Here is a 23,343-nt window from a genome sequence, read left to right on the forward strand (position 1 = left end):
CACAATGACGACTGAAGGAAGCACAGATGGTGACGGCTCTGCTTGCAAGATGCTGCTCGGCCGCACGGCGGTCAATCTCGATAGGCCGAATCTTACACATAGCTTCCATGTGCGGCGCCGCTCGCGCATAATGAGGATCTGGAGCTTGCGCAACCTTGATCACGGCCGGCCGACTAGGTAGGTATCAGAGCCAAGCTATCCCCCCCCCCCCCAAGCCCTGCAAGCCACCGCTGGCCGTGATAGGGCAGACGGGTATCACGACAACGTCGCTGGGATGCTAGATAGACTAGCGACCTCGGTCAAGCAGCGAGATGCGACGTGACACCAGGACAAGGGGGGCCGATCTCTCTTTCGGAATCAAACCAGCCTCCCAGCCGCTACCCCACATCGTATACGGCAGAAAGCAGAAAGCAGAGGCTCCAATTGGCGATAAGCAGCAAGATTGATGAGGGAAAAAAAAAAAGATAGACAAAGAGAAAAGACCAGAGCCTGTGGGAGACACAGAAAATGGGGGGGGTGTGGTCTCATGCGCTGTGGCCCGTGCTAGCCCTCCATTAGCAGCTGCTGCAAGACCCCTGGCCCCTGCGCATACTGTATCTTTTACTGTGCATGAGACTACCTATCAAGCCGGCAGAGGCATTTCGTGCTACTAGCCAGAGACTAGAGGACAGGCGCAGGGAGGGGGGATGGGACGATAATGATGCCTCTGTTGCTCTCCATCTGCGGTACATGTATGTCTTACCTTAATGCCCGGTTGATACAGGTACCACCGGGTTATGGATGACGAGCGGGGTCGCTTGACTTGATATCAGGCAACGAGAAAAAAGAACATTGAACTTGAACAGAGCCAAGATGGTTCGAATGGCCGAAATCTCATCAAATGTCCCTTGTGCAGCCAATCCAGGCCGCGATATTCCATATTCCAGACTCCACGTGCCGGCGAGGTCACGCAGGCCAATTGGACACGGCACAATTTTACCCCCAAGACCCAATCACAGCGCGGCACGGGCTTCCGCGTCGCCCATTGGCCAGATTTCCATCAATCGCATCATTCGCCCTACTCGTGCCATTTCAGCGTTCGTCGACGGGGGCGGACAAGACGGAAGAGAAAGAGAGCGAGAGAACAAAAGATCGGCTACCCTACAACCTACACCGTGCTGCAACGGTCCACCTGGTTTGCACGATTTTAGAGTCATATACGGTGACTGGTAGTCGTACAGTAAACCCGCACTTGGCCGTCAATCTTTCTTTGTCTCGACTCCTCCCAAGCAAAGTCCGTCTCTTCACTAGACCAGCTGATTAGAAAAGAAGCAAACTAGTGCATTCGCTCCCGTCTCCAAGGACCCCCAGTCTCCGCCAATGCCTTGCATTTACCTCACGCAACGGAACGGCACCGGCAAGACAAAATGACTAGCATGGACACAAGGACAAGGACAAGCAAGGCCTGGCCTGGCCTGGCCGTTGCTCACCGACATGTTTATCGTGTAACGGAGCCTCTACGAGTATGACGCTATCTATCTTTGAGGTGGAAACCCAGAGACAGTATTACGCAAAAGAAAAACCAAAGGAAGAAAAACCCACCGCGGGCGGCGCAACGTGCGGCAGACCGGGGAGGTGTTTTTTTTCTTCTTTTTCACCCTGGGGGATTTTTTGTTCTTCTCATTTTCGTGGTGTCTCACACAACTACGACGTTGAGCCAGGTAGTTGCGGACTACGGACTACGGCCACGGAGAATGTTGAGCCGAGTCTTTACAAACGGCTTGCTAACGAACGCTAGATTTCCCGCTACTGTAGACGACGAATGGGAGGGCGCCGTCAACTTCATAACGGAAGACAGCTAGTACGAGTAGCAGTCAGAGGGTACATACGGAGCAGAAAGTCGTGAGAAGGAATACAAGTATGAGCCAAGGGCAGTATAGCTCTCTCTTTGGCCCGCCGGGCCCGAGCTGCACGAAGCCCGCAGGGTTCACGTTCACGAAGCTTACCCCATACTCGTACTTGTACGAAGAGGAAGGCAATGAGCCTAACCGATCCGGCCGAATAGTGTGATAGGCCGAGCTAAAAAGTCCACCGCTAGGGTCTTTTAGACCAATTCTGATGCCCTGATGATCACCAGCTAGGAATTAGCACCCGTCTCGCCACAGTGCGCAAGACATACAGCCCCCCCCCCCTACGAGAGTATACGGCAAGGGAGAGCAATCTTGGTCCCCTTGTCTCTCTCTGCTTCTTGGCCGACCAGGAGGGGAAGCTAATCCCACCCAAAAGCCACCCAGCCACCATGAGGATTCGATCCGGGAGAGAGAGACAGAATTCGAAAAGTGACGGGCCAGTGGTTGACACTGCTCATTTCCGTCGAGCACCGGCCTCAAACACCAGAGCACCAGACGTCCACCAATGGTTTTGCGTGAAACCCCATCTCGAGGGCTCACATGGCCGTGAATAAATGCGCCCCAATCTTTGCTGCGTGGTGGATGGTTCGCAGCTCTGTCCGAGTTCCACAGCGTAGTCGAGCATAACTGGCTTGGTGTGCGAGGTGGCTCGGACGAATGCGATCGACATGTGCAAGCATGTACACCACCGACTCTCGATCACGCTGAATCGCACACTGTACTACCGCCTGGTCCATCCAAGCATGCACTCGGACAGGCAATCTGCGGCGAGAGAACAAGATCCATGGCAAATCACACGCTAACCTCCAATGCTGTTATAAACTCCGTGAGAGCAGCAAGTCAAGAGAGACAAATTTTCATGGGCTTCGGAAGCACACCACCCGGAAGATCCACTAGTAAAAGTACTGCATCTGCTCCACAGCAAGTTGATGCTGTACTCGTACTGTGCATCTGGGGATAAGGGCCCTGGACGCTCCCGGAAGAGACTGCCTTTGGTTTTATTCCCACTCGTGTAGCTCGGCTTTGTTCCTGGAGAGCTGTCATTCGCCCCCTGCCTTGGTGTAGAATATTACCAGTCACTCAGCAATCTTAAAAGCAAGGATGGAGTCGTAATCGAATTATGAATTTGATCAGTCAGTTGCCCAGATGGACTCTTTTCTCTCCGACAGTGCGAGACCCGACCTGACTGGCTGACTGTGACTGACTCGAAGCTGCCATGCATGTCCTCTAACCAGAGACCTGTTTGGAGCCGGCCTTGGACGAGCTAGACTGGAGAGCTGCGCGTATCCGCATCAGGATGGGTGGACGCTAGTTGCCCTTTCAAAGAGGTCAAGTAGCATTCGTCGTACGCGGAAAATAGCCTACATTATACCTCACTGGCGAGATCGGGGCGGACAAACTGCCTAGTAGCGAGGGATGAGTATTCGCGCAAATACCTGCTCCGCAATGTTCTGGTATACGTGTAAGCTAAGGTGGCCGCCCAGAGGCTAGACGTCCTGACACTGTGTGCGGGCATCTGCGAGGTTCATGGCATGAAATGTGAGAGCTCAATGCCCTGTGCCCTGTAGGAGCGTGATAGACGGTGATTAGTCTGACGGAGTGCATGTGGCGTCCTTGAGGCTGAAGAGGAGAGATTAGATATCGAGTAATGAGCACCTATCGGCGTCGATGATCGTATGTCGTTGGGGAGCTGGCGAGCCCCCTGCTACGCACGGCCGCACTACTACTCGTGGATAAAAGATGTGAGTGTTTGTATCTGTATTTTTTGTATGTGCCGGAGGACAGGGCCGGGCCATGCTCAAGGACGGAGATATCAGGACGAAGGACGGGGGGAAAGGCGACGGAGCCGTCGAGTTTGGTCTCGATTTCGAGAGGCACTCGGGTCACCCACTTTCGAGGCCAAGTCTTGACACTACCTTCTAGCCCAAGAACTACCGGGTAGCACGAATTCTCGTAGCATTCTCCATAGGTCACCAAGAATCATGTCCATGTACGAGTACCAATCCGGGTGCGATCGGGCATTGAGGGAGGGGTCGAGGTCAGTAGCCGAGACTGCGCGGCGGTGATGGAATGGTCCCAGCTCCAGCTGCGGGACGGGGAGGCGAGGCCATGTTGCAAAGGCAAGACGGTAGACGACAAGTATCCTGCGGTATCCTGTGATATCCTTGCAATAACTTCCTAAGAGGGCCTTGAGAAGACTGTGTGAGACCAGCTCGTGAATTCCAAAGATACTCCTGGTGTGAATGGTAGTCGTATATAGAGCTTTAGTAGGCGGCTAGCAGTAGCAATAGCAGCAGGATAGACGGTGTTACGACGTGTACGAGTAGGGCAGCGACGGCGCAGTGCCGCACTAGACACACCCAAAACCCGATGCTAAGAGACGCGGGGTTCCTGCGAGATCCGACATTACTGTAGATGCTCGAGAGATGCTGAAAACGTGGGCGGCCCAACGGCACAACATGTGTCATAGTACAGCCATGTACAGTCATACACAGCTCCGTCACGAGTTGCGAGAACCTTAGCGAGCGCGAGCCGCTCAGCTTTTATACTCCCACGATTAACGCCCTCGAAGAAGCGAGGGGAAACGATGTGACGCCTATCCGCGACGACAACACACGAATCTGTAGCATTGGGATCGATGCCACCAGCGGCAAGGTGACTGACCTTGACTGCTTTGCATGGCGCGCTTTGTCCTCGGCGCTTAGCGGTTCACGACAGCCGAGATCAGACGCAGACGCAGGGCGGAGGAGGCCATCACGAAAAAGATTAGGCCCCCATTACTAAGTGACAGAAAAGGGATTCCGGGATAAATTAAAAATAGCATCAAGCTGTGGTCTCACGCGACGGCCATGGCAGACACGTGCGTTGCTGAGTGATGGCCATGGGCACCGCGATAGCGCCACTAGTGTGATTTGCCGCGTCATGACAAACAGCAGCTTGTATCTAAGCGCCCGGCTGGCAGCATGAACAGATGGCCGCAGGATCCGTCGCCAAATTTAGCCCGGGATTGGGCCAGAGTGAGGGGTTGATGGACGCTGGCAGACGCAGGGATATGTGTGCTGCTGGTCACCTTTGGAAGCAGAAGGAGAGCCGTTTTGTCTCATTTCGGGACCTCTGGTGCTACTGTACAAGTACGAGTACCTGATTGTCACCTTGCTGTTGTATTGTGGAAAATGAGATGCTCCCTCGTGGAAGGACACGGAATATGTTGACGGTGAATACGAAGTAGATACTCCATGCTTGCAATAGGGCAAAGGAGAATGCCCTGATATCTGGCCCAATCCACTTCACTGGGTACCTACCGAACCTCCTAGCATGTTGTTCTTCTCAACGGCACGGCACTGAATTCAGCCGTTTTAGGCAAATGGACTTTTTCGTTGGCGTAATCTACCCATCTCCATCGACAAGAGAAGCAAGAGCAGCAGCAATCCAACTTCCCAAATGCTACCCCGGTCCACTCTCTCCTTCTTTATTCACTCACTCAGTCAGCCACACCACATACAACTGAGAAGGAGCGGTGCTGTTCTTCCCTTTCTCCTCACTGAGATCGGTCGAAAGTGCGGACTTGCCTTTGTAGCGGAGCCCTCGCACCTGTGATTGGCCAGTTCTTACAGCCCGGCCCCTGCTAGCGCGCCATGCTACCTGCGCGAGTGAGCCAATCTCGATCGCTAGGTGGTCTGTTGGCAGGGACTGGTCCTTGCGCAGGGAAGGCGCTACAGTTCGGTTGGTCCCGCGGCCCCTGCCGCTTGCTGCACGAGCCAGCTTTTCGTCACATCCCGTCGTCGAATCAACGTGGCCGGAAGCATTTTTTGGGCAGCGGGGACAGGCCGCTAGCGCGCAACTCTACCGCCACTGAAGGAACCTCACCTTGTCTCTTTCCTCGCCCGGACCTATCCCAACGAGAGTACGTGTACGAGTACAGGACGGTACAGCTGCTCGTACAGGCAATCCGAGCACAGAACCTCGTACAGGACTCTCGTGCGTCCCCTGCAAATTTTACCGTAGTACGTAGTACCTATGCCTTGCGCTACATTGCAGCAGTCACCCGTGTACTCGTACTTGTGCTCGGCATCTGCGGGGGGACGATGCCGCTCCAGAGCAGCGCTGGAAATCCCTACCTCAACCTACAGAAAAGTCGGCCGGGGTCTGGCTCCTCTCGCTGCGAGAAAAGTGTCTCTTGCAGCCCGCTCTCTGGCCGAAATATTGACCCATGGATACCTGCTCCCAAGGCAGCAATTAGTATTGGTACTCAGTACCTACTGGGGCATTATTGGTACCTCTTGAGGCACAGTGAGGTCACCTTACTCGCGTGTACCCGAGCTTCTCCTCCACGACTCGGCTGTTGACAGTTGGGTGCTCTGTACCTGCTTGGTGCGAGCATTACGCTGCCTTAGCACTGCTGCAACAATCCCGCCAACGGCAGAAAGCCACAGACGCTTCTGTGAACGGTGGGTAACGTTTTGCACAATTCCGTCGTGATGCATCTTGGCGACCGTCTTGGAGTACTCGTACGAGCACTGCTCAGGTGCCTTCCTACCCAAGAAGCTACTGCGAGTATTCACACTAAGCTTTCCTGCTGATGAAGACGACACCATCAGCTTTGGTGCCGGGGTCTCGATCTGCAACCTCCTTCGTCCGAATACGCTGCCAGTCGCCGATGCGGTTTAGGCCCTTGGGATCTTGGCGAGAAATGGAGAGAAGACCCCGGCAGCTCTCGCTCTAGTTACCGCGTTTGCTCGTGTCAAGCAAAACAGAGTTCAAGTACGGTAAGCACTGTACTCGTACATTGAGCTGCAGCGGCATGTCTGACAGCATTCCCAAATGAAAAGCAAGGTACCGACTTGCACAGAGTATGTATGCTGAACGACACACCATCGTTTGCACTGGTGCTGTGCTGCTCATTACACGGGATGTGATGCGATGCGTGTGAACACATGGCCATCCGCTGGGATGGACGGCACCGCCTACAGGGCCTCGGGGCATGGCTCTCTCATGGCCGAGCTGCTGCCCACGTTCTCATGGAGATGCCAATACTGGCGACTGGGATTGGGACTGGTAACATGGCACCTTTCTCGGCGTCATCATGCCCAAAAGGCCCAGGCCAAGCGGCCAGAGGCTTTTAGCCCTTGACCAGCGGGTCTCTCGGACAGACATACGACTAACTCGTGCGGGTAGCTCGCCCAGCCGTCACCCATTTCTTTCCGCTGTGGCGTTCGGTGTGGGTGACATGTCCGCGGGTCCAGACAGGCATCCAAGAGGAATTTTCTCGCCTCGGTGGTTGGCCCAACCCCGGCCAGCATCTCTCCCGCTAGAGGTGCTCTTCCGCACTCCACGAGCCCAGGGAGCTGCGTCTGGACCAAGCTCATTGGCTGCTCTAAGCGCAGCTCTGGACACAAGCGTCGTGGGTTCCAGATGGGCATAATTAGTGCCATTTGGATGTCAAAAATAGCAACACAAGCTGCAGAAACCTCCCTTGCGGAATCGTCGCGATGGTCCTTTACGCTTGGCCGCGAGAGAAGCGGCCATGATATAAGTCATGGCCCATCCTGCTCCTCGAATTTAACCCTCTTTCTTCCTTGTGCTGGTGAGAGTATTCAAGTGTCGCCAAAAGGCTTTCCCCTTCTCTTTTAACCCTATTTCCCCCTCCGCCCTCCTCCTCCTCCTCTTTGATCAGGCATCATCATCATTTCCAGTGAAAAGCAAGCCGGACTTGCTTGGAACCAGTCATTCACTATACACACATTTCGACTTTAATTTTTGCGCAACTTCACCAGCATCCGTTGACGGACGAACAAAGCGACACCGTTGTTTGATACGACTCCTCGCTTCGACTTACACCGACCACTCAGATCTGAAAAGACCGACTCGTAATTTAATATCTTCAACTTCGGGCCCGGACAGCCAGCTTTGGCAGGACAAGCCAGCAACAGCCAAACTAATCCTTATCGCCTTTCATCGTCCGAGACCTGGACCCCCGGGCAATACAAACGGCGGCATTGACTGGATTTGCTCCTCGTCCCGCTCCTTGCCCAGCCCCACAACAAAGGACATACAGTGCGATTCTCAGCCGGCCAAGCACCGTGTATCTCACACCCCTGCCGGACTGTGCAAGTACACCCCTCCCCCGGTCCCTCAGCGCACAAAGAGAAGGTACCTTGGGTGTTGAGCATCGCAAGCTACAAATGTCTACCCTGCCCCCCAATCACCACAATATCTTGTCAAGAGCATCAATGAATTCCGTACACATGGCCGTTTCGCAGTCTGGGAAGGCCAAGGCGGCCCCCAAAGCCAGCAATGGCTCTACACGACGCGGCACGCAGATGCACCGCCGTTCAAGAACAGGTATGTCACTGACACCCCGAGATGTGCTCCCTCTGCTCTACTTTACTCGGGGGGGAAAACACTCTGCACTGAAACTTGTATGTCCATCGACTAACTCCGATGTCTGCCGTTGTTTAGGTTGCTACACCTGCAGATTACGACGAAAGAAGTGCGACGAGGGCACGCCTCTTTGCACGGCATGCAAGCACCTTGGCCTGCAATGTGAATATAAGCGACCCATGTGGTGGAGCAACAACGATGCGCGCAAGAAGCACAAGGAAGACATCAAGGGCATCATCAAGCGCAAGAAGCTGTCGGAAAAGTCATCGCATGCCTCCATCTCAACCTCTGTCACTTCTTCGCCTCCTGGCCTGTCACACTCCGTGCCCTCATCCGCAACATATACCGATCCCATGGACCGCAACAGGTCGGCATCTATCGATTCTCACTTCTCAAACGGCTTCAACTTCAACGGCCCCGTGCACCAGGCCGACTACTCCTCTTACAACTCTCAAATGCCCCCAGACTTCATGATTGGCTCCTACTCGCCCTACGAGATTGATGTCAAGACGGAGCGACAAATGTTCATCAACGACATCCCAACGTTGAAGGAGTCTCAGGTGTCTACCTTCAGCACCTACTGCCCACCTCCGCCACCGGGAACCGTCCTGCAGTCGGGTAGCCTTCCGGGAAGTTGGGTCGAGCAGGTTCACGAGGAGCGCCGCGAATCGCTGGCCGAGGAGGCGCTCAACGTCAACTTCTTTGACTTTTCCCACGGACCTTCCTACGACTCCAGGCAGGTCAAGATTGAGTTGGATGAGAATGACCAGCGCCTGTTTGACCACTTCATCCAGTTCGTCCTGCCCACCATCTTCCCCATCCTGGAGACGAACCAGCATGGATCGGTGGCGTCAGACCTGATTCTCCCTGCCCTGCAGTCCAACAACACATATCTGCACTGCTGCCTGAGCATCGCCGCCCAGCATCTCAAGTCTCTGTCCGCTGGCCCCAGCGAGGACATTGATCATGACATCATGCGACACCGCTACGCGACTATCTGGTCGCTCTGCGAGTCGCTGAAGCGCGATGAAAACTACCAGCAGATCCTCGAGGCTACTCTTGGGCTCATCTTCTTCCAGTGCGTCGTTGGCCGCTCGTCAAACGAGGAGCTGCTCGACATTGCGTGGCACCAGCACTTCCAAGCTGCCATCAACCTGGTGACCAAGCTGGACCTCCCCCGTCAAGTCTTGGACCCTGCCACGCCGATGATGCAGACTCCGTTCAACATGACCCTGACCGCCTGGATTGACATCCTTGGCGCCACCATGCAGGGAACATCCCCTACCTTTGCACACACGTACCGCGAGAAGCACCTGTCTCAAGCGAATCCATACATGGGCCTGCGCGAGCTGATGGGCTGCGAGGACCGAGTCATGTATCTCATCTCTGAGATTGCCTGCCTCGAGTCTCTCAAGCGAGACGGCATGGATGATTTCACTCTCTGCCAACATGTTTCCGCCCTAGGCGAGCAGATTAGCCTCACCGAGGTCAATGAGTTTACGCCCAGGATGCCCTACAACGCCAACGGCACACTGTCGCCCAAGCAGCTTTCCAAGAACATCACCGCCGCCTTCCGCCTGGCGGCGCGCATTTACCTGTGCAGCTTGGTGCCTGGCTTTAGCCCCGAGCAGCACTCGCCGATGGGTCTGGTTGATAAGCTTACCAATGTCTTGCGATTTATCCCGTCGGGCCCAGAAGGGTTTGACCGCAGCTTGGTCTGGGTCTACCTCTTGTGCGGCTCCATCAGCCTGCCCGGCTCCGAATTCCGTGCCCTGTTTGAGGAGCGTGTTGCGCAGCTCGGCGAGCAGGCCAACTGTGGCTCTTTTGGCCGAATGGTCATGGTGCTGCGTGGCCTCTGGCTTCACAACGACAACTTGTCGAGGCTCGGCACTCCCGAGAGCGCCGGCTCCGATGTTCCTCAGCAATATCTCCACTGGAGAGATCTCATGCGGATGCAGAACATGGACTACCTGCTCATGTAAGGCGAACTTGGCATATCTCTACAAGCTGGTCTCTGAGGTGCGACAAGCACAAGAGCCTGTTTGAGCAGCCAGTGTTCCATGTTCTTCCTTTTCCACCACAAAGGCAAAGCAGGCATTTGCCAACCTTCATTTCTCTTATTACCCTTTTTTTTTATACTTCATTCTTTTATTTATGATTCTTTCTTAAGAGATGCCATCTCCACCTTTTTCACGTATACCCCTTCTGAGATGGGCTTATTAGAGGATGCCGCAAGGCAAGCAGGGCTCACAGCGGTTTTTACACAAACAGAGATTAGTGCGATATGGGAAAGCCTTGGACACTTTTGAGACACACTTTGGATAACTTGGAATACTTGGAGGAAATAACGAAGAATTTTGCGTGGATGGTCTGCCTGGATGGCAGACTGGTGATGAATGATGCATTTTGGATTTCTTTTCGAACATCCCCATTTGCGGGACACGAGTTTGCGGTATCACATTCGGCATGCTTTATGCTTACACAATATACCAGGCTGGCATTGGGCTCGGCGCAATACGTGTGTATTTGGTTTTTTTTTCCGCATTTTCTTTCCAGGCCTTTGAGAGGACGGAACACCTCCATGGCTGGTTTTCATGAAGCATCTAGCATGGGTATGGGATACAGAAAGAATGAGAGCAAGCTGGCGGCGATCATCGGGGATAGGGTTTAGGAAACTACGGAGTTCCTGTTGAATGATGCATGTTGTCTTATACACACATGATTTAGTTGGTCTTAAATATCAATTTGGTGACTATCCATAATGTATACTTGTTTTGACCATGAGCTCTGCGAGAAATGATGCTATTGTGACCAGGGTCGATGTCGGCACTCTTGCACCTTGCTTTGCATTTTGCACAAAACGGCGTGGATAGAGTAATGAATTGAGTTTATCAACATATTGGCCAGGGTGTATATTCAATACGATTTCACGACATGATGCTTCTTTTCATTGGCTCATTTACGGGCTACTGCATATTGTATATGCATATGGATATTGACTAATATTGGGTAAGAATATGCAAGATGCAACCGGTGGAGGGTGACGTTAGCGGGGAGAAGAGAAAGGATGAGATTTCATGGAGAGGGGGAACTTTTGGGCAGAGATAGGGCAAAGGAAAGGAAAAAGAAGAGAGAAAACACATAGAGCGACGTCCGGGCAGATGGAACCGATGATGGCATGTTTTCTTCTTCTTCTTCTTTCCATTATCGGGAGGGGACGTGCCTCCACTTACACAGAGAATTACGGCATTTTGGGTAGGGATAGTATCAGGCAGCCTGTCAAATTCAGAATCTCACCGAATCGGGGTGTAGCATCCCCCCCTGCCCGGAGTGAAAGAGGGCCGAAGACAAAGGGATTTGGCAGGGAATCAGCTGACCGGATAAAAAGAAGAAAGTAGAGTTTTTTTTTGCATCAAAGGATGGAGAAGGGGATAAACTCGAGCGAGGAAAATAGAGAGCAAGGACGAGATGCTCGTACAGGCTTTGCTCGGCAATGTCTGCGGACGAGTCCCGACTTTTTCTTGCAAGGGGGAGCATTTGGGTGGAGGGTGTGGGTGTACAAGGAGAGAAACGGGCTGCAGTTGCAACGATACTGTGCCGCGGAGAAGCCATCAGATCCATGCAAGGGAAAAAATGATAATAAAAAAAAACGAAAGTCAATGTGGCCACTTTAGAGCGAGCCTTTCAGAGCGTGTCGTTGCATGCGTACTGTGAGGAGAATCCGGGGGGTGTGGGCATTGCATTGCAGTTTTTAGTTGATTTTTCTTTTAAAACAAATTGTGGCGATGGATGGGCGAGGGCAATTGGAGGGAAAGGACCGGGGAGAAGCAAGAAAAAACAAAGCGATGCATCTTTCTGGACCGGGGTTGGGAGGGAGGAAAACACGACAGGGCATGGGATGATTGGTTTTCAGTTGCTGGTTTTCTTTGGTGTTTTTCAAACCACGGGGACATTGTTGGGGCGGGCTTGGCGTGGCGTGGTGGCGGTGCGGTGCGGCCCAAAATTGGGTGGCGTTTTTATTTTACTTGATAGATAGGGGATAGGTACCTTATTTGATGGCAATGGGTTCGGACTATCGAATATGCAAAGATGGGGTGGTGAGTCTCAGCTGAGCGTAAGCGTGGACGGGTGGGTGAGCTGGAAAGAAAACACGTAGAACGGACGCGTATGTGTTGGCTGTGTTGAGGGAATCAATGGTATGATGGATTTGCTGCGTACTTGCATCTACTGTACGATGATGGTATCTAGCTGCATTGGGGGGAGAAGAACGGATTACAACAACCGGGGGAGGGACATGGACGATAACAGCACGAGAAGCAAAAGATGCCGGACTTGATGGAATTCATTTTTCTTCTTCTTCCCAACGAGCAGGGGTAGCTTCAAAAGAGTGAGGCGATGGCCCAGGGCGAAAAGAAAAAAAAAACTCTCGGCATTGGGCTTTTGCTGGGGGGGAGAGGAAGAGGAGGAGTTTTGAGCGGGTGACCTCGTGCATGTACAGGTACAGGCATTGCGGGTGGAAGCATGTACATGCAATCCTTCATGCTGGGGCACGCTGTACCACCTGTATGAGTAGGTACTACCTGGTAGGTACTCTGTTGGTGACGGGCAAGAGAGAGAGAGAGTGAGTGCAGCATGCAGGAACATGGAGCGCCAAGTGGGATTACAGGTACCTGGTGGCACATGGGACGAGGTACAGCTCCATCTGATACGGGGTGGTGCAAGTACAGGTACCAGGGGAAGGGGGCCGGAGGCGACAAGGTCGGGTTCCGTACAGCCCTGCTTCGCGGGAACGGAGGGAAATACTGCTGGGTACAAGGGGGGATGGGATGGTAAGAACACAAAAAAAAAAAAAAAACGAAAGGGAAGACAGATGCATGACAATGATGACGACTGTTTGTTTGGAAACAAAAGTAAGACGGAAGACTAGCCGGGACCGGGGGGTGGTGATCACTATCGTGCAGTCTCTTCTTCCGTCTCTGCCTCTTGTGTTTTCAGGTGTTTTCGCGTAGGTACGAGTACTCGCGCTTCTTGTTCATCCTCGCTTGGATTTGATGGTGTGGAATTTTTGACATGGCCGAAGAAATAGAGGCCCTTTTGCACACGGGGATACTCGGGGGTAGGAGTGGTTGTACCGCAGAGTGGCATCTGGAGTGGCATCTCTGAGCAAAGATGCCGAGGGAGAGCGAGCGAGTTGTTTGGTTTCATGGGGGGCATCTTTTTTGGTTCTTGGTTTGGCATGTGCTCAGTGTGTATGTAAGCCAGCGATTGTGTGGAATAATCCGAGTACGGAGCAGAAGAATTTGAATAATACTCACCAACACTCTATCCATACTGACTACTGCATTGTACTGAGTAACTAGATGCCCCTGGTGAATTAATCAATGTTTGGTTTCGCCGTCAAGAATTAATCAATCAATTGTTTCACCCGTTGTTCAATCCTACTACCTGGTAGATTCACTTGGCTTCTTCCATGTACTTGTACATACGCTGCCGCCCACCCGTAACCGCCCAGACCTGCAAGTACGAGCACTGCAACCAGCTGCTGCACCTTGCCGCTGGCTGCTGTAATGTCTGGTACTACCTGGTAATACTCGTAGGCGCCCAACCACTGGAAGAGCCCCTCCCCAGCGGCTACAGCACTGCAAAGGCGCCTACCGCACAGCCAGTTGTTTCTCGCCAGGGCCAACGAGCGCCAACCGCCTCCTCCAGCGCGCCTAAGCCTGAAACTCCAAACCTCCATCTTGCATCGTCAGCCCACCAAAAGCTTGCCAAACGCTGTGCATCAGCTCCATAGGCCATGACGCATCGCCCGTCCGACGTCAATCGCCCGCCAGTCGTTTTTGCTCAGGTACCATGTCTGAAGAGCTCCGTGGTGCTATGAGCACTTCCCACAGTTACAGTGCAAGCTGCCACCCACCATGACAGCGATTGACAAGCCGACTGCTGACATGGACCTTTACTCGAGGCATCTCCAGTCGTTCCTCCGCGAGTTCCCCCTGGTCTGCACTGGCGCCGAGTGGTCGCCTCTCGAGTGGCTCTGGAGCGTCGACTGGCTGCTTGGCCGTTGTTTCGAACAGCCCGCATTCACTCGCTGGCAGTGCAGAATGCAAATGGAGTGGCCCTTGAAACCTGCTCGTGCTCGACATGGTGAAGAAGCCGCCCAGGCATCGACATCTGGAATGACGCCGCTTCTGAGACGCGCCAGAGCGGATTCAACACGCCAGACTCGTCTGATGCGCGCCTATCTCTATCTATGCATTTACATCGTAGTTGTTCGTATCCTGGGGCCGTCTCTCGTCTCTCATAACCCGCCGTGACTTTGAGCTCCTCCTAGTTTTCTTGTCCCTCCTAGCTTCTTCACCTATTCTTCCACTCTCTATCCTTAACCCTCTACCCTCTACCCTTTATTCTTCCTTCTCTTTTCCTACTTGCTTGCTTGTTCACGTTACATTCATTCTCACATTGACCACCGTTCAGTGCTTGCTTGCTTTCCCCCGTTGTTTGGTGTATGCACTTTGTCTTTGGAACACACATACACATAACTCGTTCTTTGATCCAACACACGAGAGCCAAGATTACCTCGTGACGACTTTCTTTCACACATCGTCCCGAATTTTCCCACTCTTGTCTTGGCTTTCTTTTCTCTTCGGGAGTCTTCTGTTCAGTGGCTTACACGGCTGCTGGTTCAGCCAACCCTACCGACACCGACGCCGACTCTCCTGCCTGGTATCTTACATTGGGCACGATAATTTTATAATCTTCAACTTGGGCATGTTGATCTGGGGGTTTTCTGGTCAAAATACAATGACTACTGCATCACGGTCTGCTCGTCTCATGCTGCTGGTTTCGGCATTGGCATCACTTGTCTCAGCCTCACCGTTAGGCTCTGTCTATATCCAAGACGCGGCGCAGTGCCCTGCTAATTTCCAGTCCTGTCCTTCGGGTCTGCCCAATAACTTTTGCTGTGCCGAGGGAACATCCTGCCTCCCGTTAGCTGGCAACACGACGGCTCTGTGTTGTCCAAACGGCTCGACCTGCGAAAAGATCCAGCCCATCACCTGCGATGTTAACCAGCAAGACCCGAGCAAGAACCAAAACTCGCCCATCAAAACCAGCATCTTTGACGTTGCGTTGGCAAAATGCGGCACCGACCTCTGCTGTCCGTTTGGATATTCATGTTCTGAAGACAACACTCAGTGCGTGAAGAATGCTGACCAGAGCACATCTCCGGAGAGCGCCAGTTCCTCGTCCAGCCCTTCGCAAACAACTGCTTCACAAACAAGCACTTCACCCGCAAGCGCTACATCAGCAACTACTGCGCCGACTTCTGCACAAGCCTCTTCTACACCTGCCTCTTCTCTGGTTGTTGCGCCAATTGCTACCACGCCAACGTCGTTCCCAACGGAAGAATCAACACTCCCATCAACAACACTCCCATCAACAACACTCCCATCAACAACACTCCCATCAACAACATCGATCCCTGACCCCTCCCCAACGGCCGACAAAAGCTCTGGCCCGGAATCAACTCCTTCCAAGGCAACAAACCCAAAGACAGTCTCCATAATTGGTGGTGTCATTGGAGGCTGCGCTGTCCTGGCTGTCCTGGGAGCCATCGTGTTCCTCTTCATCCGTCGCCGCAACCGCCGAAGCAAGAATGGCTACTCCGAGAAGACAGGCTTCGGGCGGATTAAGCATCTCGGTCCCGGTCCTCAAGGCACCAGCATCATGGTCTCCGACCCAATCCTTCAGCCAAACTCTTACCGCGCCGACTTTATCCGCAAAAGCCCCTCCATCAGCTCTTCCATCAGCCAGATGCCTCCGCAGATTGTTCTCAACCACAATGATACATCCCGGCGTCTTTCCATTCCAAACCCATTTGACTCTCCTAGCCCTTCGAACCACTCGCCTACGGGCTCTCAAGGCTCCATTAGCTCGGACGATGAACGAAATGCTCGCACAGGGCACGTTGAGTCTCGGAACCGGTTGGCTCCTATAAGAGCCATGAAAGCTTCCAGTACCCGAGTCTACCCACAGAACGTACCTGGGGAACCAAGCGGAGAGAACATCAACATATTTGCCGACCCCATCATGATGCACAGCACTTATGATAGGCGTCAGACGCACGCCACGACGTTTACAGATCTCATGGTCGAGGCTCAGCTCGAAGACGTACACCGAGGGGAGCCATACCTCGGTCCTCCTGCGATGATGAACAGAATATGACACCGATAATACCTCCCACCCCTCTCTCCCCTCATTTGGTCGAAATCTACATCGCGATACTCCTTTTTTTTTTCCAATTTGTCATTGATAAAGCAGCCTGCTTTGTCCTGGTTAGGTTTTCTTGTGTTTTTTTTGTTTCTCTCGATTTTCCCTTTGTTCTAATCCTCCTCCCTATAAACATTGTGCATACGGCAACGAGAGGCAAAAGGTCTTTTTTATTTTATCTTTTTTTCTGTTCTTTTCTTTTGTCGACAAAGAATGAGTGATACCATGGATTCCAAAGGATTCCATTTATTTTTAACGATATACATTTCCTTTGTGTATATATACCAAGGGCTATGGGCCGGTCAGAGGCAGTATGGCGAGGCGCTTAATTTGATTGATTGATACTTTGGGTGGATGGGAATGAAAATATCGTCATATTGATGGGAGGAAGCTTAGCAAGGAATAGCAACTTCGTTTGAGACGATGGTCTGGGGGGCGGTGATCTGCGATAGTAATAGCTGGCTTTAATACTCCGTATACTCCTGTGGAATATATATAAGAACATAGTATTTACAACCACGAGCGCATGGAATGAGTTTGAGTATGACCAAGACGACAAGTAGAGGTGCTATTAACACGCTATCAACATGTTTTTCCAAAATCATGTTCTCGCCATACATTAACGAATGCCGCTGTACTTGTGTATACCTATATAATAGTAGAATGCACGCAACATCTCTCCCTCTCTCATATACACTATGCACATGTCGCTCGATATCCAATCCCGTATAAGACAAAAAAAAAACGACTCCCAAAAGCAAACGCGAAACCATCACTTTTTCTCTCTTTCCCTCTCTCTTACTTCCGCTTCCTACACGCTATGCCGATGATAGATAGAATGCCCATCAAATAAAAACAAACAAACGCAAAGGCAAAAATCCAAGAAAACAAAAACCGCAAAGTAGACGACCCGGTATCTTGTTTCGACGATATCCAACGTAACAAATCAGAGAGTATCTTTGGTGGAAAAGAAATACTGACAGACAACCACAAGCTCGCTTCCTCACTTCCTTGATGTATTATATATAGATGTCGACAAATCGTTCCATACAACCCAGGGGCTGCGGATGAATAATGAAAAAGCAGTATAAAAAAAGGCATTGTACAAAACATTTCATTACATAACGCTGCACTTCTTGTCTTTATCATGATGGTCCTTGGGCGGCGGAGGCGGCGGCTCCATGTCCATCCAGATGCTGCCAATGTGGTCTTCCTCCGCAATGACCGGCTTGGGGACCTCCTTCTTCTTCTTCTTGGCCGTCCACCCTCGCTTCTTCGCGTCGCGCATATTCTTCGCCGCGCTCCTCTCGGCTCGACTGGGTCGTCGATTTACCGTTGATGGCTGCCGGCCAGGCGAGGCTGGCGGCCCCTTCATCCATGTTGGCAAGACAAGGTTGTTGGCCTGTATGGGTTGGGGACGGCCGGTGGAGATGGTTTCCAGCCTCTCTACCGTGGGAGGTGCAGCAGAGCCACCAGTTGGGCGAGGCCTTCGAGGCACAGGGGCCACAATCGGTAGATCGCCACGACGGGATGTCCTGCGCCCCGGGGGATCAAAAGCACCGCCCACACCACGGGGAGTGCTGATGATCAGGGGTTGGTCAACGTCAAGATGGGCCATATTTGCTGTAGGGAGAGCCAGAGAGCCTGCAACCGGCTGTGGTCTCTGATATTGCTGGTCATATGGCGAGGTCAGACTGCCTGCTAGGTTGAGAGGGTTTCCTTGACTGGCTCTCCGGATCAGCCTGGCCATTTGGTCCGAGCTAGGAGCCGGGGGCAAGGCTGATTGCAATCGCACCGGTTCAGCGTAAGTGGAAGATGGCGTTGGGTAACTTTCAGACGATGGAGATACCAATGGCCAAGTTTGTGCATTCGATAGCCTTCGTATAATATTACTTGAGGTGCTGGTGGTCTCGACTGTTGACATCGGAGAAGTATCGAACCCAAGTCCCGGCCCGCCAAAGTCGAATTCGGGATGCACCAGAGGACCTACAGTTGCTGGACTGCTTTCATAAAGCCCTACCGAAGTGTTCGATGTTGCAGTTGTCGGTCGTGGCCTGACAGAATCTTGAGTAGTGACCATGGACTGGCTGTCTCGACTTCGAGCCCTCATTGGTGAAGCTGGGGGGGACACGTCGTATATGTCCTCGTGATCTAACGGACCAGAGGTGCTTGAAAGTGGTAAATGCAGTTCTTCATCAGGTCGTAGCCTGCTTACCACGGTTGAGTCGCTGGAAGACCTGCCATGGCTTAATCCGTGGTTGCTGAGATGGCTAGCTGCGTGAGCTGCCAACGATAAATTCGGTGGAATCACCAGGGCCGGTGGCTGAGGCGGAACGCTGTGACTTGCCGGCACTGGCAGATACTGCGGCGATTGCGTCGGGAATGAGGCAGGCGCCAAAACTGCGCGGCCTCGTAGAAACGCAGGCGTGTCCCCGGGATCCTCAGCTTGATACGGAGGAGGCGGCGGTTCCCAGTTATCCGCGTCACTCTCGTGAGGATGCTCTCTCCTACCGTCGGCTCGGCGGTACTCTATGGGGCGCCCGTCAGCTGTCCGCGGATTTAACAAGCGGTTGGCAGCAGCGACTGTGGCCGCTCGGCGAAGAGTTGTCCCTGAGCGCGGGCTAGAGTGCGCATAGGGGGCGTCCATGGCTTCCTGTTCCTCAATGGACAAGTACTCCTCGTCTTCGACTGGCTCGCGTATGATTGGCCGGTTTGCGACAGGATTGCGGTTCATCGTCCTTGGTACTAGGGGGTCATCGTCCTCGTTACTCCTCGTTGATTCAGGCGAAATTGGCGACACTATATGGTGGCCGGGTCCAGCTCCGGTAGCAGAGGTGGGAGTGACGGCGATTGTAGCAGTTCGCATCAGGCTGCCTCTCCTCCCCCCTGCTCTTCCTCCACGTTGGACCACCGTCCTCCGCCGCACAATGGCAACCTCGGTTTCTATATCGCGCTGCTCCTCTTCAAGTACCTCCGCATCATCGGTTCCTACCTCAATGATGATCTCAGTCTTGGTTCCGTCGGTGAAAGCATATCCAAAATCCACCAGAGCGATTCTGCCGCCATCGACAAAATCCATGTCCTCGTCTTCGGTGACGAGCCTAGGCCCAGCAACTCCAGAGGCCGTAACAATCAGCCTTTCCTTCAGTGACGAGTCGCCAAATCCTGAAACCCATTTCACGTTGCTCACACCGGTAAGCTCCGACGTTTGATGCCCTGCCACAAAGTTGTTTCTCGACTTATCACACAAAATCTGCCACTGAGGAACTCTTCCCGTGGGAACTGTGGGAACAACAACCTCCTGTGTCCTCGTTGATGGCGATCGCGAGGAATGGCTCTGAGCGCTGTTCCTCCGAGCCAGGTCAGATGCATTGTCGGTGGTTGATGGGACTTCGGGCACCGCAGTCAAGTCCTCAGGCACGCCATAAATCCAAATCTCGCTACCGTGGAAACACGCCGATACCAACTCGCCATGATACGTAGCTGAAGGCAGTGTACAAGGAAGCAGCTTGGCCTGCGAGGTTGTTTTGGGCACTGGCCCGGTGAAGTGCGTGGTGCCATTTCTGAGGTCATCAATCCGAACGGCTCGAAAGCTCTCGAAGCTACGGTCGTATGCAAATGCCCAGGCGGCCTCCTCCTGGCTTCCGTCCTGTAGAAGCACGGCATGGCTGCAGTCTCGACTCGAGTTGGGGAACAGGATGGATGTGGTCCACATTGCGCTGAGGTTCTCTTCGGCTTGTTCCATGGCAAGGGCGCCGGGATCATAGTACGGCGCAGTGATGACGACCGTGCTCGGTGGAGACGAATGTAATGTTGTGCCAAGAATCTGCGTGCCGTCGAAGGAAAAGGCCAAAGCATCTACTGCATCACACTTGACCGCGCGCCTTTCGGTGGAGGACGCTCCGCGGCTCAGTGACTGGACCTCAATGCCTCCATCATATGCTGCGGTGAGAACAGTACCACAGGGCGACAGCGCAATGGTTCGTGGGTTGTTGTCGAGTATCATGGACTGCTTCCGTTTGGGCGGAGATTGTTTCAAATCGTAAATGTCGACTTGCATCTCGGTGGAAAGAACGGCCAAGAGGGTTGCATCGTTGGAAACGCATGCCGATACCGGGCGGCGCAGCATCTTGAACTCGCGCTTCATCTCGATACCCGAGCCTTGGGTATTTATCAAGTACATCCGTGATGAGTTGTAGGCTAATACGAAGTGCCCGTTTGAGGACGTCGTGAAGCCCATGCCCTCTCCTCCCGGACATGACGAGGAGCTGATGGCCTTGGATATGAGCTTGATGATGGTGACGCTCGGCCGCACATAGGACTCGAAGAGGTTTCGCTTGATTTCACTGGCGAACATGCGCCGCAGACGAGGCAAGTTGGCGTCATCGGCGGACGGCAAGCGGGCATGGGACGTGGCATACGTCGGACATCGTGCGAGGTGGTATCGGTAGAGGTGCGGGCGCTGTGACACTTCTCTCCATTTGCGGTTGAGCGTCATGAGCGAGGCGAAGCCATTGGGATCCGTGGCTAGAAGTATCCTGTGATGCTATCGTCAGATTTTTTCCCCCCCTCCTACTCGCTGTTCGTGCTCTCCCGTGCTTCCTTTTGCTCGCATTTTGAAGCCCCGTCTACCACTCCAGGGGAAGAACTGCTCACTGCTCGATGATTTCGTCTGGCAGCCCGTCAAAGGGCGGCGGCGCCTCGAGGACGATGGGCACCTTTTCGATGCTCAGCCGTCGCGCCTCGGGCGGCGCCTCGGCGTCGTCCATGACGCTGGTCCGCTGGCAATCGGCTGCTTATACACGATACGGCATGTCCAGCAGAGTCGGCGAGGGGAGGATCGCGATGCTGGCGGAAAGGCTCTGCAGCAGGTTGGTATAGCAGAGGAAGAGACGGCGGATTGGAGGAGCAGGAAATGGAAGGGTACGAATAGGAATAGGAATAGGAACAGGTAAAGGGAGCGGCGATGAGGCGGAGGAAGTGGCTGAGAGGCTCTAGTCAGTGTCGAGGCAAGGCACCGTGGACCTGAAAAGCACTGGACTTGACCAGACAGTAGAAGCCCAGTAGAGCTGCGGACGCTAGGGGTGTTCTCTGACATGTGCAAGTACTTGGGACGGGGTGCCCGCACGCACCTGCGCCGGTGTAGCTGGTACTTGCTGGGCCCTGTCAATCTGTCTCTAGAAGCTCTCGATTAGCGTCCGCAACGCCCCATGCGAGCACGCCCACTGCAACTGCACTAGTGCGGCAGAGAAGCCCTGGAACAACAGAAGCAGAAGGGTGGGCGAGAGATTACAGCGCAGTCCAAGCACTGAATGTATAGGTTGAATTGGTACCTACCTAGGTTACATAACAATGCCCATAGTACAGAAGAACCATCAGCACTGGACATGATGAGTAAAACTGAGAGGGGAAAAAAGAGGCAGCAAGATGACAATCGATATGTCGCCAAGAATGTTGAGTCTGTTTTCATCATCGCCCATTCATGTACCCACTCGTCTACGGAGCAGGGCCTGGTAGCATCGTAGCTTTGATCCATCCTGCTGCTACTCTACTTGTAGCAATACGGACCCCCAAGCAGGGGTAAATACGGAGAGAAAGACGACGACTTCGTTGAGCATGAGATCTGTATTACAGCACCTACTGTATCTTGGACAACATTTTTATTTTTACTTGCTTCACCGTTTATCCTCGTCTTTTTCTTTATGATTCTAATCCTACAGCATGGCCTCTTGTATCCATCTATACGAATTCAGGGATTACATGCCTCTAATCAACATCCCATCATCCTCATCCTCCACCTCCCTTCCTGAGCATCGCTCTCATTTATTTTGTCTCTATCATACGGACTAAACGGCACCGGCATATTCATCTGTGCGCGCACGAGCACCCGCGGCAGATGCTTAGCTGTCAAACTACGGATTTGGCCGACATGCGCCTCTACACTGAATCCGTCTCTGCTCCCTCTCTCTGAACAGGGGTTGATGGCATGGAATCCCCCCCCAAAGTGTCTTACTGTCTGACGCTCAGCTGCTGATTTCCAATGCGCCCGCCCACTATTGCAACTTGGAATCTTTGCCCAAACAAGCAGCCGTTTTGTCTTCTTCTTCTTCTTCTTCTTCCTCTTCTTGTCCCTTCTTCTTTCTTATCTTGTTTCTAGTCTCTCTCCTCTTTCTATTCCCCTCTTCTCGTTTATGCATGTCCCCTCAAACGAAACCGCATCGTCGATTTCTTCCGCATTAAAATCACACTCTATCAATAGCATCGCATCAGCTCAATTTCCCGAGAATTAGGCTATCCAAGCTAATCAACCTTGGCGCCCTTTCCCCTTCCCGTCACAGATGTTTCTTTTTTTAGCCCAAAGGAACAGAAGAGCAATCGGCTCCTTTTTCTAGCTGCCTGCATCACGTGAGGCTTGCTTTTCACACCACCTCGGTTCGATGAGCAGAGCAACCAAGAGCGACATGAGAGAGAGAGCATGGACTCCAAGTTAACAGCTGCAGGCATGAATTACTCCGTATCTACCGGGGGAAAAAAGGGAGAATGCACTCCGCATCTCAACTCCAATCAGCTGTTTGTTCTTATTTGTCCGAGTTACGGACTATCAAATTCATTACTGCTTAAGCCCCGACCCCTGCACATCTAGAGACGCCTGAAGCAAGCCACCCAACGCCTCTAATCCGCACGGCCTCGGAAGGATTGCGATGCGCAAACGCCTGGAAACTGTGCTTCAGATGGGCTAATTTTTAGTGGGGGGGGGGGGGGGGGGGGGGGGGGGGGGGGGGGGGGGGGGGGGGGGGGGGGG

At 53.1% G+C, this 23,343-nt stretch overlaps 4 protein-coding genes across 4 annotated transcripts; 3 read left to right on the forward strand and 1 right to left on the reverse strand.

Annotated features, from left to right (window-relative positions):
* Positions 1–8,119: 8,119 nt before the first annotated feature.
* On the forward strand, positions 8,120–10,252 carry Triagg1_2999 (transcriptional regulator family: Fungal Specific TF; the record flags this gene model as incomplete). The annotated part of the gene is made up of 2 exons (XM_062897244.1): positions 8,120–8,231; positions 8,349–10,252. 2 exons carry the CDS (start codon positions 8,120–8,122, stop codon positions 10,250–10,252), a joined length of 2,016 nt encoding a protein of 671 aa, XP_062758066.1.
* A 3,936-nt stretch (positions 10,253–14,188) lies between these two features.
* On the forward strand, positions 14,189–14,587 carry Triagg1_3000 (uncharacterized protein; the record flags this gene model as incomplete). The annotated part of the gene is made up of 1 exon (XM_062897245.1): positions 14,189–14,587. The coding sequence occupies one exon, from the start codon at positions 14,189–14,191 to the stop codon at positions 14,585–14,587; it is 399 nt and encodes a 132-aa protein (XP_062758067.1).
* A 487-nt stretch (positions 14,588–15,074) lies between these two features.
* Triagg1_3001 (uncharacterized protein) lies at positions 15,075–16,496 on the forward strand (the record flags this gene model as incomplete). Its single annotated transcript, XM_062897246.1, has 1 exon — positions 15,075–16,496. The coding sequence occupies one exon, from the start codon at positions 15,075–15,077 to the stop codon at positions 16,494–16,496; it is 1,422 nt and encodes a 473-aa protein (XP_062758068.1).
* Positions 16,497–17,658: 1,162 nt separating this feature from the next.
* Positions 17,659–21,310, reverse strand: Triagg1_3002 (uncharacterized protein; the record flags this gene model as incomplete). The annotated part of the gene is made up of 2 exons (XM_062897247.1): positions 17,659–21,079; positions 21,198–21,310. 2 exons carry the CDS (start codon positions 21,308–21,310, stop codon positions 17,659–17,661), a joined length of 3,534 nt encoding a protein of 1,177 aa, XP_062758069.1.
* Positions 21,311–23,343: the final 2,033 nt, after the last annotated feature.

This window comes from Trichoderma aggressivum, assembly GCF_033847375.1.
Source record: "Trichoderma aggressivum f. europaeum strain CBS 100526 chromosome Unknown scaffold_008, whole genome shotgun sequence".
Taxonomy (NCBI): domain Eukaryota; kingdom Fungi; phylum Ascomycota; class Sordariomycetes; order Hypocreales; family Hypocreaceae; genus Trichoderma; species Trichoderma aggressivum.